Source organism: Mycteria americana, chromosome 4 (genome assembly GCF_035582795.1).
Source record: "Mycteria americana isolate JAX WOST 10 ecotype Jacksonville Zoo and Gardens chromosome 4, USCA_MyAme_1.0, whole genome shotgun sequence".
NCBI lineage: Eukaryota > Metazoa > Chordata > Aves > Ciconiiformes > Ciconiidae > Mycteria > Mycteria americana.
The window spans coordinates 32,650,258-32,665,884 of record NC_134368.1 but is presented as its reverse complement, the minus strand read 5'-3'; the positions used below and the strand labels follow the sequence as shown (position 1 = coordinate 32,665,884).

At 37.3% G+C, this 15,627-nt stretch overlaps 1 protein-coding gene across 12 annotated transcripts in view; it reads right to left on the bottom strand.

Moving 5' to 3' along the window:
• Positions 1-256: 256 nt before the first annotated feature.
• Positions 257-15,627, bottom strand: part of TRMT9B (tRNA methyltransferase 9B (putative)) — a 116,969-nt gene continuing 101,598 nt past the window's right edge. For 11 of the 12 annotated variants that reach the window (XM_075500117.1, XM_075500119.1, XM_075500116.1 and 8 more), the window contains 3 exons: positions 9,245-9,399; positions 6,003-6,176; positions 257-3,097 (listed from right to left, as the gene is read on the bottom strand). In XM_075500117.1, the coding sequence (XP_075356232.1) occupies positions 2,055-3,097; positions 6,003-6,176; positions 9,245-9,398 (1,371 nt within the window). In that variant the 5' untranslated portion in view covers position 9,399 and the 3' untranslated portion in view covers positions 257-2,054. Of the gene's footprint in view, positions 3,098-6,002; positions 6,177-9,244; positions 9,400-10,847; positions 10,911-15,627 lie in introns of all 12 variants that reach the window. The other variant, XM_075500126.1, reaches the window with a different exon arrangement.

Genomic DNA, 15,627 nt, shown 5'->3' with positions numbered 1-15,627 from the left:
AGGTGTGGAGCTCAGCATGATCCCCGCTGTCTCTGCAATATGCCAGCATGGGCATTTTTGCACTGTGCTTCTAAAACTGGAGCTGGAGGATGCAGCAGGAGCAGCCCCTCAGCCATGAGCAGCTGGACCCAGCGACGCAGTGAATATTGCCAGTTTTCTGAAGTGTTTGGCTCAGTCCCAGCGTCTGAGAACTGCAGCTCCAGGCTGAATTGAAAGTAATATTTAGAGTGGAATAATATTTCAGAAGTCTCAGATGTATGGTTCTTTGACCACACTTTTATTTTCAAAAGGCAGTGGGGAGTGCAAATGGTACAGACCCAGGAAGGATAAAGTACAAGGATCCCAAACTATGAGGAAGACAAAGATGATTGTTCTACAGGCATCACTCCAGTAAATAAATTTATAATACATTACCATGTGGCAATTACTTCTGGGCAGCTATATTTCAAAATACTCAGCACCATCAGGGCTTTCTACTGAACAACCCAAAATCCATCTACTTACACCGCATAGACTGGGAAAGTTTGGTATTTCACTCCTGTTGCTTTGTATTCAAAGTTATTTGCTCACTAATAGGGCAGATGTTAATTATGTGGGTCTCTAAAACTGCTGTATCAAAAGGGTTGATCTCTGGGGTGAATCTGTACAGCTCCATTAAAGGTCATGAAATCACGCCAGCTGAAGATGTGCCCTACACTAAACCCACTGACTGTAAATAAAGCCTAAATATGGAGTAACTTTGTGCCAACAAGGCAATTAGCCCAGTCTGGCCCTGCTTCAGTTGGTAACAATTACAATTTCACTACTGATCTTCAGAAGCCAGGTGGATTTTATCCACAGCACACGTAACTTCACATCGTAAGTCTCCCACTGAAAGGGGTGAGATTATTTGGGGGTAAAGAACTATATAAGGGCAACTGCTACTATCTAGTACAACTGGATGATGATGGGGCACCATGTTCAGCAAAGTTTATGTCTTACAGGGAATGGGAAAGTTGTTTAAGCAATCTATTATCATTTAGGTCTCAGAAGATTCATTTAAACTGCAGAAGACAGGAGTTTGTATTTTATATACAAACTGGACTTGTACCCTCTTCCTACCTATATTATTTAACACAGCATTTAATGTATATTCTCATGTCAGTGAATGAGGAGAGCAAATACAACAGCTTACCAGATATGCACTGGAATTTTATTAATTTTATCTTAGCTTCCCAGGCTTATCAAAAAGATATACGTACCCCAAATATTTGATATTTTGTAACCTTTACATAATACTGATACTCTCACGAATCCCTCTGACTTCTATATACACATAACCAATGAAAAACTACAGCAAAGGAAATTAAGATAAAGTATTTGTGAGAGCTAACATATAAAACTTAACCTGCACCTGAGACAAATTAAATTCTTTTTAAAACAAAAGTCAAAATTACTGTTAAAAATTTGGTCTGTCATTTGCTCCCAAATACGAACCTCAAATGACAGAATATGCAGAGCTTGTTTTGCACATAGTTTTTACCCATTAACAACTCTACTCCAAACTAAGTAGCACTGGGACCATGCTTGCTCCCAGTTCTGCAGCATGCACTCTAGCAGTACACAGTCAAGTATGTTTTTAAATGTGCCTATGTCTCTATTTATAGGACTTCAAGAACAGGGAGTAACGTGACACATTTTCCATGTTTGAAGAACAAAGCCTAAACTTTCTACTGAGAGGCTATTTCTCATAAAAGATGCCCTGATCCTTGTCTTATAAAAAGGTTTTATTTTTCAATAGAAAAGTATATTTAAAAACACAATTATTTGCTAAAAGCAATATAAAACTCTCCAGTTTTAACTTCATAAAAGTGTAACAAAACATAAATATTGTTTACCACTTACATTCCTATATACAGACCTTGCATTAGATAGTTAAATAGGTAGAGAGATAATAACTCAGAAATGAATGGCACACGACTACATGAGATTCAAACTCCATGTCACACTGCACAATCACAGGAACACAAGGAGCAGCTGAAAATCCTCAGTCACTGAATTCTGCTTTGTTCTCTTTACACCTGTGTTCCTCTTTTCTCTGCAATAATGCACCAGTTTCCATGGTCATAGCAGGAAGAAAGTATCTGAAGCTCAGGCACGTTCTCTTCTACCAGAGAGCACAGTTCCCCTTCCCGAAAAACATGATAATAACGCATGAAGGCTTTTGTATCCAACGTGGCATCAGTTTGGTCCCCAACAGACACTGCTGAATCCAATGCAGAGTCAGTGGAGTCAGTTGTTGAAGTTCTTTTGAAAATCTTGCTGGCATTACACTTACCAGCACCATCTTTATTACAACCACAACTGTAGTCCCGGTCTTCCACTGAGCCATTTATAAAAGAAGCTTCTTCACTCTTGCTCTGAGCTACACTTTGGTGTCCTCCATTTAAACTTAAACCCTTCAGTGCATCTGTGGCTGGTGACCACTCTGGTTTTTTGAGAGGCAGGCTTTCCACGAACACATCATCATCATCCAAACTTTGTTCTTTTAACAGTGCTCCATGGTGACCCAAATCCAAACTGCAGTGTCGCGAATGCTGAATGGGTACAGTACTGTTTGCCCATTCTCCTTCATTCTTCAGAGGCTTCATTTTGTCGGTTTGCTTTCTAAGGGCTGATTCATCAAGGGATCTGGAGAAAAACCATGAGCGGAAAGACCTTCCTAGAGCACTGTAAAATCTGTTTTCTTCTTCAGAAATTTTCATGCAGCAGGCTCTGGATAAGCAATGGACTGTACTGTGGGAATGTTTTGAATCAGTTTCTGGCTGCAGATTGGTTTGGTAGCTGCACTCAGAGATGACTAGCTGTGCAGGGTGTATGTCTTGGCTTTTCACAGCATGCACAAACTCACCCTTATCTCCAGATTGATTCGATTCTGAAAAATGCCGTGAGCACAAGGCCTTGTTCCAAGGAACAAATACGTCTTGCTTCTCAAAGCGACGATTCTTTTGTTCCATAGCCCAAACATAAATCATCATCTGGCCTCCAGGTATCAATACCCTTGCCATTTCCTTTATTGCTTTGATTCTTCTTTGTTTAGTTGAGAAATGATGGATCACTGTGAAAAAGGAAAGGCATTATGTATTGAATATTAGCAAGGACATAGCATTTTTGTCTTCAACCTGTTCTACGTGTTTAGTCATTTTAGTTGCCATATCCCAAGTATCACTCACTGCAAGTCAGAAGCAGTGATGAATTTATTGGTACCACAGTGCAAGTTTACCCCAGAATGATCTCTTTTACATTTATGTTCAATGGATAAAAATAGGAAAATCCCAAAGAAGGAAATTCATCTCATCTCAAAATAGGGATTCAAGAAAACTCAGGCATATAAGCTGGAGGTTTCTATTTCTCTACATCACCCATAAAAGATTGTAGCATGACTAGCTTTCACTTAAATGCCTGGCCTTTAGGTGAGTTAGGTAATATTAAGGTTGACTTTAGGTTTTGCGACACTTTTCTGACTTATCTTACTGAAAACAGAAAATCTTTTCACCATGTAACAAATACAGAAAAATGTAATATCAGTAAAAAGATACTCTGTATTTTTATATCAGTGCAGTTTCAAAAGAGCTAGTGAGAAAATTTAGACAGAAGTATTTTCCATTGCTTTAGTTTTGTAGAAAGGTATTGCCTTTATAGATTGTTTTGGAGGAAAAAAATGAGAAGTATCTCAGTCTACATTGCATGTCTGAGAATAACGATTTTTTGTTACATTATGTTATGCTGTTAAAAAATAAAAAGTCAAATTCAAAATAAAACTATTGATCACTATATTTGAATTTTCTTTCCAGGATAATTTCCACATTTTCAAATTTCACTGCAATGTGAAATGAAGCTATGGTTCCAGTTTTCCACACTGTTTCTATCTTCCTATTCACCTGAAGGAACCAATTTTAACAGGCAGAGAATAGCTAAGTCAGCTGTTTTCTCTCTAAACTCTCAAAAACATTAACTTGTACTGAGATTGGTCATGTTGGTCATGTTGTTCTATATATCATCAGTCCTAGATTTCATTCAAATCAATTACGTAAAGAGGACTGATTCCATAATTTATTTCAAGTGGACTTGGAGCCAGCCACTTCTACGTGCAAAACATTCAATCTACCCATATAACAACATATAATAATGGTATATGTTCTTAGCTGAAGACATCTCCATACCTTCATAAAAATTAGATTATCTTTATATGTGCCGCTTGACAGTAGCCAATTCTACTTGTAGAAATAGTGTTATTTCAACACTGCAGTTATGGAAAGTGTGTCCAACTAGCCCCGTCTTTATTCAAAACAATGATTAAATTACCAGGGGGAAAAAATATAGCTTTTTTACCACAAGCCAAGAAAAGCATTCTTGACAGTGGATATTAACTAGGCCCTCACAAGCAGCTGAGAACACAAGACAGCAAACTCTGAGAAGAGCTCCCCAGTCTGTATGGTCAGTGTTTATTTCCAGCTACTCCTAACTCTTGTCAATATTTTCTTGAACTTTGCAAAAAAATATAAAATACTATTTCAATTTCTTTAACAAGATGGGGGGAAAGGAACTGATATTTTCCCTCATACTGGAGTTAAGCCATGTATCACCACAGAACCTCCTGCAGCACAATATCAAAACTGACAGAGACAGTATAAGCATGTGAGCTTAGTTCACCAGAAAGAAGTGCCAAACAACCAACAGAATCTGTGCAAGCTCTATCTAAGCAATTCATTTAATGGGTTAAATATTCTTCATGGTTAAAATTATATAATCACTCCGGTGGTTCTGCAGAAATATAAATCCTATAAACAGGATTATACTAGCAAAGCCAAGAAGAGTATTTGACTATGTACATAAATACTTGCTATTCTCTGGGATGGGATGAAAAACACTTTATTTAGAATTAGATGGACACAGGTATACCATGTCTCTATTCAAGAGGGATTGAAAACCATTATTGTTAAATGTACAGAAATATCACGTGAACTTTTAATCTTGTCAAACCTATAATCAGTTTAAACATTAGATAGGTACGCTATCCTTCAAAGTCAGCTGATCTGATAGCACTGAAATTATGCTACAAGACCTGAAATGTGGATAGGGCTCACTGGTTAACTAGCCAACACGAAAGCAAAGTAATATAGATACTGCTTGCATATTACTCACCCTTTCTTTTACCCTACATATGTGAAAAATACATTTTAAAATACATTTCTATCATGTTCAAGTAGTTCGTTGATTGCTACCAATAATAATTATCATGCTTTATATTTTTGCTGATACAGTGAAACAGCCTGAAAGAAGTTCAAGCAAGAGTAGAGCTAAAAATGTAGACTGTAACTGGGTACTTTAACTATTCCTCATCTACTCTTTTCCAGTTTATACTTTTCCAGTTTATACTCAAATTATGAGTAATATTTTCAAAAAGAGAGGTCAGAGGAGTTAAGATGCTGAAAGGCTTCACTCATTTTAGACAACAGGCATTTCAATGGCTCTAAGTTCTTATTTCATGACTATTCTAAGAGCAATTTGTATTCATCACATATAATAGTTAACATGATTCAAGTTCTGCTACAGAGAAAGCAAGTTTTCCTTTCAATGCATTTGCTGGTAAGAACAGATCCTAAGGAGGAACCAAGAGTTTATATTGACCACCTAATCTGTTTAAACTGCGAGCAGCCATGTTTATATTAGTTTTTACTTGTTTAAAATGCATGCTGGAAGGAAATCCTTTCTCCACAGGGTGAACAAGACCACATATAAACAAACAAATGATCCACATACTTCCCTGGTCAACAGTGCCTCTGCCCAATGGAACTAATTTTTTTTTTTTCATGTTTACTACATTCATTTCAGTAATATCTGTTGTGATTCTAAGGGAATTGTCTCAAAACAAATTTAACTGAAATGAAGACACACGGAAAGAAAAGGGTCCAAAAGAATTTGCATTTGCTGTGGGCCAGAATGCATATATGTTGTCTTACCTCCAATGGAAATGACTGCATTGAAGCACTGGTCCCTAAAGGGAAGGTTAAGGTTGTCACATACCAGAACTTCATCATCTTTCTTCCTTGCAATTTCTACCAATGGTCCACAGTAATCACAGCCGAGATTATACACCTGACTGTTGACACTGAGATACTTTCCAGTTCCACAACCTAAAGAAAAGAATACTAGATCAGAAGTTGTATGTTCCAAACACTTGCTATCCCTCCCAAAGCAATGAAAATAATGGGGAGGCCCTCCTAATTCTAAGGTTTCCTGGAAAACAAAATGAGAGCTTGCTCCTACTAGCCTAACTGCTTCAGGGTTCATTTGGACTGTTTGAAATTACATGTTCACACCATTAGGAGTGTAACAGTACCAACATCACCAACAAAAATACTAATTTCACAGCCCTGTGTAATATCAGGTTATGTGTATTTCTTTGGGGAAGAAGGGTAAGTGCAGGTGGGAGGAGGAAGGAGTGGTCCTCTGCAGCCACTATTGCATATCTTAGAGCAAAAAACTAACCATGCTGCTTCATATTGAGCCTTTATATAGCCTGGTATCTTGTTTCCAACAACAAGCATAAATGGGCACCCAGGAAAGAGTAGGAACAGGGTAAACATTACGACCCTTTTCCTCAATACCCTTCCAGCTTCCAACTACTTTCTGTTGAGGGGTTTTCCTGACGCTAGTGTGTTTTGTCTTTTTAGTGACCTGCAATAGATCTCTCTTCCAAGTACTTCCCCAGTCTTTGCTAAACCCCGCACAGTACCTCTCCAGCGCATCCCATTTCTCTCCAAGAAGTCCTAAACCACAGCTGTCACTGACACAAGTCAGGGGGACAATTTTAACTTCAGATACAGCCTTGAAAATAACCGCGAATCATACACATTCCTGCCATGTTGCAGGCACGTCCTCTTTCTGTCTCTGTGCTAATGCATTATAGTCATGTAAATGTAATGAACTGTTCCAGAATGTCTTCCACCTAAAAGTATGTCTTCTCAAGGACTGTGCTGTACTAAACTGAAATCTTTCAGAGTGTTCTTCAATACCGTATGCATAACAGGCACTTTTCAAAATTAGATTAGGAAACATCCACTGTAGTTATGGGTCAGTAGTGAAGAATAATTTCTGAAAGTTGACAGCCAAGCAACGGGGTAGCAGCTTGGCAAAGAGAACCATCTCAGTATTGGTAATTCAGTTTAAAGGCCTGGAGTTATCTTTAGAAACATCACTGCTTCTTGCAGCACCGCTGCTCTCATTGATGTTAATGTGCACCATTATCTAGAGAGACAGCACAGGAACTGTTGGAGAACAGCACAACACTTCAGCGGGGAAAAAAGAGTCTATTTCTAAAGCAAAAAGCAAGCACTATGCTTTGAAGTAACACTTGAGAGACATGGAAAAGATTAATATTGTTAACGCAGTTCAAGGAACGTATGCAATAAAACATGACGCTCTGCATGTTAGAAAGTGTAAGTTTTAAAATTAGTATAAAGTATTGGTTACTGTGTTTGCAGAAGAAACACATTTAGCCAAATGTACATTAATTTAGAAGATTCAGTTGCTTAATACATGGCTTTTGGTGGAGTGCTTTTTAATCACAGTGAGTTTTTGGAAGTATAGGGTCCTCTCTGGAATGAAGCTCAATAGTGACAACACTCTAAGTACTCTAAAAATCTACCTTTGCAGGAGATTCACTTTGAAATGAGTCATCAGGAGGTGGATTCCTTCATGAAGCTGTTAACAATGGCCATGCTATTGTCATTTATTTTGATGAATGAACAATAATAAGGCAATTACACAAAATGATATTTTATTTGCTACCATTACCATGCTTCATGTAAAGCTAGCAAACAAAAATATTTTAATAAAAGGTGGTCTTAAACAGAAAAGGAAATTACCAATTGAACATCTCATTTTGAAAATTTTGGTGCCACTAGGCAACCCTCCTCCCAAAATACATACCAAAAATAAACACAATAGTCAGATTCCTGTAGATCTTATTAAACCTAATAAAAAGAGGTAATTTGTGTGCCTTGATGGGAATATTCTTATTGGCAACTGTAAGCATCTACCTCCTCTCCAGATGTATCACATGCATTTAAATTATTTCAGCTGAAACTGTAACAAGGTGATCTTAAGCTTTCAGCAACCACTGTGATGCCTGCTGATAAAGCCTCAAAGGACTTCAGCTAAGCTTCAAATGACTTCTATTGCGGTGACAAAAAATTTTGGCTGAGAAATATCACGTTAAGCTAGCTGTTGAATGAGTGTATGCCATAGGATATTTCCTGAGATTATTAGTGAAAATGGTGCAGACATATCAAAGAAGATACATATGCAAAATAACAGCAATCAAGTATTTTTGGGGTACTGCTCAACAGCAGCAGCAGAATTATGTATTATCTTTTGATTATGGCCGACAACATCTTCAAAGAATGGTTTTCTCTGGCAGAATAAGGCAGATGCATAATTTATTGTGTACATTTATTACACTTCACTGGGTAAAAGCGTTTTATTAGTCTAAACAGTGAGGAAAATCCAGTGGTGCAAAGGAGCACCTTGTTTGCAATGATGTGCTGTATAGCACTAAAGTCACAACACAAACACAAAGCAAACACACCAGGGTCTGGAAACCCCTAAAAAGTCTGGAGATGCAACAGAAAATCAAGATATAAATTGAACATGTAGGGAAGACAAGGCCATAGGAGGAAAATTAGGTTTTGGTGTCTGTGTTAAGGATCATAGGGAGATTCTCAGATCATAACTTTTTTTTTTTTTTTAACAGTGATCACATCAGATTCCTCTTATGTTAAAGCCTTGATAGGAGGATTTTTAGAACAAATGAAAAGCATGAAATTGCAGACCAGCAGTACTTAAACCAAGAGATCTAAAGAAACTGAAATATGAAATAATTGAGCCATTAACACCATTTTTTTAAAAGGGTTCCAGGGGAATGACAGACCACTAAGTCTGTGGGGAAACTAGTAGATTAAGGCTTAGCTCAATCAATATACGGCAAAAACCATATTTACTGGTTACCTGATACACTTTCAAGGAAATAAACCAAGGGGTATATGGCATCTAATATGAGTTTAGAAACAATTTTAAAACAAGCCTTAAAACAAACTTAAACGAGTTTTAAAAACAATTGCTCTGAAGGATACATACGATTAACATATAAACTAAGGAAGTCTATAGACAATCTTTCACACCACCCCAAGGAATGGCTTACCTATGTCAGCAACGAGACTGCCAGGCTTTTGCTCCAGCAGAAAGTTTCGAACACGAGGCCATGCTTTGCTCTGCAGATCATTAAAGTAGGCAGCTGTATTTTCATACACACTATGCACGTGCTGCTTTTCTAGCTGGGTAGCCTCATGTTCCATCCTGAAAACATAATCAAGAAAGATTCTGTACACCAAAACACAAACTGTTGTAGCATAGGCTTTACATTTTACAGACATGCGTAATTCAGGACCTTGTAAGTTTACATTCATAAAATCATTACACCCATCTAACAGCCATTATATTTATAAAATGGTCTTTACCCAAAGGATCCGATTTTATTTCATGAAAGTCAAGAAAAAATTTGAATGTATCATCTTGCCTGAGGAGCACTATATAACTTCATGTGCCTATTCAATAATATGCACATTCCTAAATAAGTTCATCAATGTAGTAAAAGCTTATCCGGTGCAAAACGGAGCCTGTATTCAGGAGGAGTGCAGAATGATTAAGAACAGGAAGTTAAGAACAGACTTTCCAGTTGTAGCTAAGGTGAGCAGGTAGGCAAACTATTAGTATGTTATTTGAAATATAGCCTGGACCCTGAAACCAACGCCCCTAAATCACACATGAATTATTTGTGGTTTATCTACCCTCTAGAAGTGATGAGTTGGCTGAAATTTTTCAGCAACAAACCCATGATTTCTCTGCTCCCACTCTGCTATCTTAATTTCTTAGCAAAGTATTTCAGTTTAATGGTTCACTTGAAAAGTGGTATCTTCTTAGACTTTTAATATTACTCCTAAGCTCATGTAAAACACCAAGTGGATGCAGACACTGAATCCCTTTATACAGAATCTTACATCTTCCTTAAGATTTCCCCTCATCTAAGCACCAACCAGGTCGGACTTTAGTACCTGATGGAGGTTGATGAGATTACATTTCAGAGTGTTAAGGCATTCCTCAAATTAATTCAAATTGCCTGTTTATTCAGGAAATATTCCTTCCCATTATTAAAATAGAACTTACTTAATTGTCCAAATACTCAGCAGAGATTAAAGCCTGTTTCCAAACTTCTTCCAAGAAACTAAGCAATATATTATCACAATGAAATTATAAAAGGGACTCCTTTGGCTGCATTTGAAAATGTCAGAAGCAAAGACTTTAAACACACAAGAAGTTCTTCTTTTGCTTTCCTTGATTTTCAAATAATATACATTTTCTAATCATAATAAAAAATGTTTCTTTCTGTCACCTTTACTGTTGAAATAAGTTATTATGAGAAAAGATTTAAAATAAAATACTGCGTATAATAACAAATAATGGGAGCTCTTCAAAACACCAGTCCTACAAGCACAATCTTTTTAACTTAGAAAATGCGAGTTAATCCCAGTGACTGCAAAAAAAAAAATTAATGTACTTCAAGTTAAGTGTGTGTAAGTGCGTACAAGAGTAGTATGTAAGAGTTGATCCATTTCACTGGTTTTACGTACTCTGCTATGTAAGAGGTCAGGCCAAATTGTCACAATTGTCACAGCCTATTCTGACTGTAGTACCTATAAATATCTCTCTTTCAAAGCATTTATGTTCAATGTTTTCACATTCCTTACTTTCTTTTTTTCTGGCATGATCCACAATTTTCTTTTATGATGCATTAGCTCACCTTTTAGTAGCTGGAAAAAAAAATATATATAAAATTCAGCAACAGTATACTAAATTCCTAGTAAGCACATTTTCAGTGTCATCTTGAAGAGTGGAAAACTATAACAGACTGAACAACAGAAGTAGACAGTATTGAACCACAGACTTGAAATGGTATTACATGTGCCAGAAGTTACTCAGTCAGAACTTTTCTCAGAATTCCATTTCAAGTTATGTTGTCAAATAGGATGGGTTAGTTGCAGTAATTTCAAATAATTATTCCTTAGAGTTAAAACTCCATTCTTTTTTTCTTATTTGACACTTAAATAAAAGAAATTGGGTGTTTCATGTCTGCAGCTATCTTTCTTCTCTGTCTCAAAACATACTCTATTTTGTTGTTGAACTGCCTAGAAATCCTCTACTTATAAGTAGAAATTCCAAAGACTAACAATCATTTATTTTATTTTGCCATCTGATATGCTCCTTGCTCTAGTTTGTGTTTCATGTTTGGTTACTATATGGTTCAGTGTTTCCAAGTGTTTTTATCTTTCCACTTGAAGCTCTTTGTTCAATCTTTGCAGTTTTTAAAAAGAAAAAAAGGAGAATGTTTTCAATCATTCATACTGAATTCCAAATGCTACAGAAATTCCAGTTTATGCCAACTACAGAAGTAGCTGTCTGAACTGAAGGTTAATTTGAATATTTTAAATAAACACAAAAGCCAACTTGCACTGGACTTAGAAGATGGTAAGTATTTTCCCATTGATACAATGCTATATCATACTTTTCCTAAAATGTCTTTACTGAATTCCAATGTAGGCTGAAATTTGGCTTAGTTTCCTACTGAATCACAAGACCATTAAGATTTTCCTTTAACTTTCTCATTCACTGGGACTGATACTGAATCTTCTGCTACACGGGACATGCTAGAGACTCATGTATTACAACACTGCATTAGAGGTTATTATTTTTAGATATCCTTAATAAACATTGTCAAGATAATAATTTGGTTATAATCAGAATAACAGTAGTCTACTAAAATACAAATGATTCCATTTACCATTTCATTACAATTTCCATTCCTGCTGATTGTTTATATTTTGTAGATAATTAAGTCACATGATGAAATTAGACTTGCCAATGTGACTTTCCAGTCGAGATCCATAACACTATCAGGTTTTACTCTGCAGCACAGCAGGGAAATGTCCTAGCAATAAACCTCTTCGTTTCTATGTTTGCGAAAGGCAAGAAACCTGTGGAGTCTGGCCTGGCCCGCAGCTGTACTACTTTCACACAAGCCTAACGGCACTGAAAACATCCAAACTTACAACTGTGTAACTTTTCCAGCCAAACTCAATAGCTCTATTTCTCTTTATAAACAAACCCAACCATTACAACTTTTTTTGCCTTGAAAGTACCAGACACCGTCTCTGTTGCACATAAATTGTAGAAAATGTTCACTTCATCCAGCTTCTGGATTGTAACTTCCAGGATAATTGCAAAGTCTGTTTTGCAAAGGAGGAAATGAAAATCCAAGATGTCCAGAAATCCCACTGCTTCAGTATCTGCTCCAGTTCTCAGTTAAGTTACCTGGAAGCTGTCCGACAAGCCAGCCAGAAGAAGAGCAGAAGGTGGTAATTATGGGCACACTTTCCCCATGCTCAATTCTTCTTTTCTTGTGCGGTAGCTTATGCTCCTGTCAAAGGGTTCACGCAGAGACTTGCTGCAGAGTAGGGAGTGTGCAGGAAATTGGCACCCAGCTGTTCAGTCACTCGGCAGCAAGTCTTGACAAGTCCCCCAAACGAGGATGCAGCTTAAGAAATGCGAGACTCCTGCAAACAAGCAGTTTGGATAACAAACGAAGAGCAGGATTCTCTTCAATGGGAATTCCTATCTTGGGAAGGGAATCCCCTATCAATGGGAAATCAATGGGAATTCATTCCCTTCAATTCCCTTCCCTTTCCATGCTTCCTGCTCATCGAGGGCCATTCGTGAGACTACAACAGGCCCTTGTTGCAGCTGATCTATGAAGTGAGAAAACTGGATGAAAGTTGTAGTGTCATTTCTCTTGAACTTGCAGGGAAATGGATCACCAGTCCATCACATGTAACTGTGGTATACAAACAAAACTGTTTGAAAGTAAATAGGTTATATTCCATTGACTCTTTCCTACATTGTTGCTTTCCTTCTTTGTTAAAAAAAAAAGGCAAAATAAAAAATAAACTAAAATATTACAGCTTTCCAGGAGGTAAAAGGAATTGTACAAACATATGATATCATATATTTTCATAGCTACACATCTCACTAAAAGTTCCCTTACTCCAAGGTAATCTAATTTCTTCCTTTTCCATTAACATTTTGAAACCTTTTAGATAATTAACTTTTCAAGAATACTGCTTTAAGGAAAGTCATGTTGCTTGGACATTTGCTATCACTGCTGAAGTAATAAATACATTTAAACACGTGACCTTGAAATGACAACAACCAAAAATTAATCATCCCAGTTTCCAACGTTTTAAAAAGTCAGGATTATTTTTATTTGGAGGGTTTTTTTCCAGACTTTTTTTTAATTTGTTCTTGAAAGCGTCTGACTTGCAATTTTGACTAACTGTATTAAATACTTTATCCTCAAATGGACAGAAGAGTTGCTGGCTCCCAGATGCAAGGGGTGCCCTAACATTGAAGCGCAGGAGGTAGTGTTCAGACCAAAAACTCTGCCTCTGCCCCAGCCTACCCAAAACTTTCCACACCTTCCTGCAGTTCTCCTGAATCCCTTGCAGCCCTCCTCATCCACCTCAAGTTACCCCTCCCATCCAACTAAGATTTTCACATCTTCCTCCGACTACCTTAGCATGTGCTACGTCACCACCACTGTTTTCATTTGATGTATAGTACTGTGAAGTCTTGCCCTGGCTCATGTTCAGTTCCTCCTTGCCTCTGTTTCCAGGCCAGTCACAATACCTGGAACACATTCCAAACTTCTTGTCAATGGCCTCTTGGAAGCATCCTGTGATTTTCACGGTAGTCATCAAATCCTGCATTGCTCCTATTGGTCTTCAAATCAATTGCTCTTGATTAATTTGAGCCACAGGCTTTCCTTTTGTCTCCTCTCTTGCCACTGCCTATTTTCTCTCACCCTTTCATGAGCAGCAGGAATTTACTCAACTCAGTTTGAGAGTCAGATATGCAGGATTTCAGTCTATTAATGAGGGCCCCGCTTAGTTACACTTCACACACTGATGGGAATTCTCAATCCTATTTTGGATTAGGAGAACTCCTACTTCAAAGATCTAGGAAATTCAGCAGAGTTGTGTCTCTCTATGTTCCTACAGCATGCAGTAACATAAATCTTGGTTACGCATGCAACTCCAGCTATGGATGCAATAACCTAATTAATCACTGGCCTTAAATCGAACAGTATAAACCACAAGGGCCAGGCCTATGTCCCAGCAATAACACGTGCAGCTGTAGCTGATACTGACAGCGAGGTAGAAAGTGAGGTAGTCCAATTTGCATTCTCTCCCTTCGTCTACAGAACAGGGAGAACTATCTATACAGTGAGCAAGACTTTCAGGTTACTTCCAACTTGCTTCAGACTTACCAGTCTTTTCACTCAAATATAAGTAGCCATGGAAAGCTAAGTGTACAGCCCTAATGGTCATCTATAAACCACAGTCTTTTTTTCCAAGCAATTAAATACAAAAATTCAATTAATCTCCAACTGCAAAACCTCATTGCAGCCCTTCTCAAAAACAGACCTAAGATTTCTTTATTAGAACTTTGCTTACTCTTGGGATTGAATTTATAAATTGTAGTAACAACGTCCATTCTGATTGACAGTGCTTTCTCATTTCATTAATGAAGGCAACAAATAGGAGCATGATGACATACTAAATTGCTTCCAGATATGAATCATTACCTAAACCAGCTTTATTAGTAAATAAAAGATAATGAAACAAAATAATAGGAATCCTGCCGTGAATAGTTAAACTAGCTGCAATGAAAGTTTAGTAAGACAAGATTATTTGCTTACATAAGGCTAACAACTCCGGTAATTAATTTCACCCACGCATGAACAGTTATAATGCCATGAAAATTCACAGCCTGAAATCAGAGCAAGGGGACCTCTGTGCAGCATATCTAAATTCTTACAGAGCTGAAGTCCTGATTCAGGACCCTTCCTCCAGTAAAATTTGGAGTGAAGTGAAAAACAAAGAGCCAAGACACTTTTGACAAGAATCACTGTTATTTGAAATGCTCGCTGCAAACCTAGCATTTTAAAGTAATTTCATTAATTGAAATAAAGTCCCTATTGTTTTTTTTTTTCTTACTGAAAAATAGAGAGAACCTTGCCCTAATGAAAGATTGAAAGCACTGAGGCTGTTCTTTCAAGATCTTGGACTAAAGAAGTTTATGGTGCAAGCTCTAGGTACTCAGAATGACAACCATTCACCATCACATTCATTTTGTTAGCTTTATTTTCCAGTCCAGCCAAAACCTAGTACTATTCACTGCACATCCTATTCTTGGATCAGTTAATAATTTAATATTCCCCTTGCTGTTTTGCATTTAGGGTCATAGTCTACGTAGCTGAAAGGTTGCACTGTAAACAGATTCCTTTGACTAAGTACATAAACTCCATTCTGTAGATAGGTAACATTCTGCTAAGATGACAATGGACAAACACAGACCCTTTGCCATTAAAAAACACTGAAAAGAGCATGCTCATGCAGAAGTTGCACAGTCCCT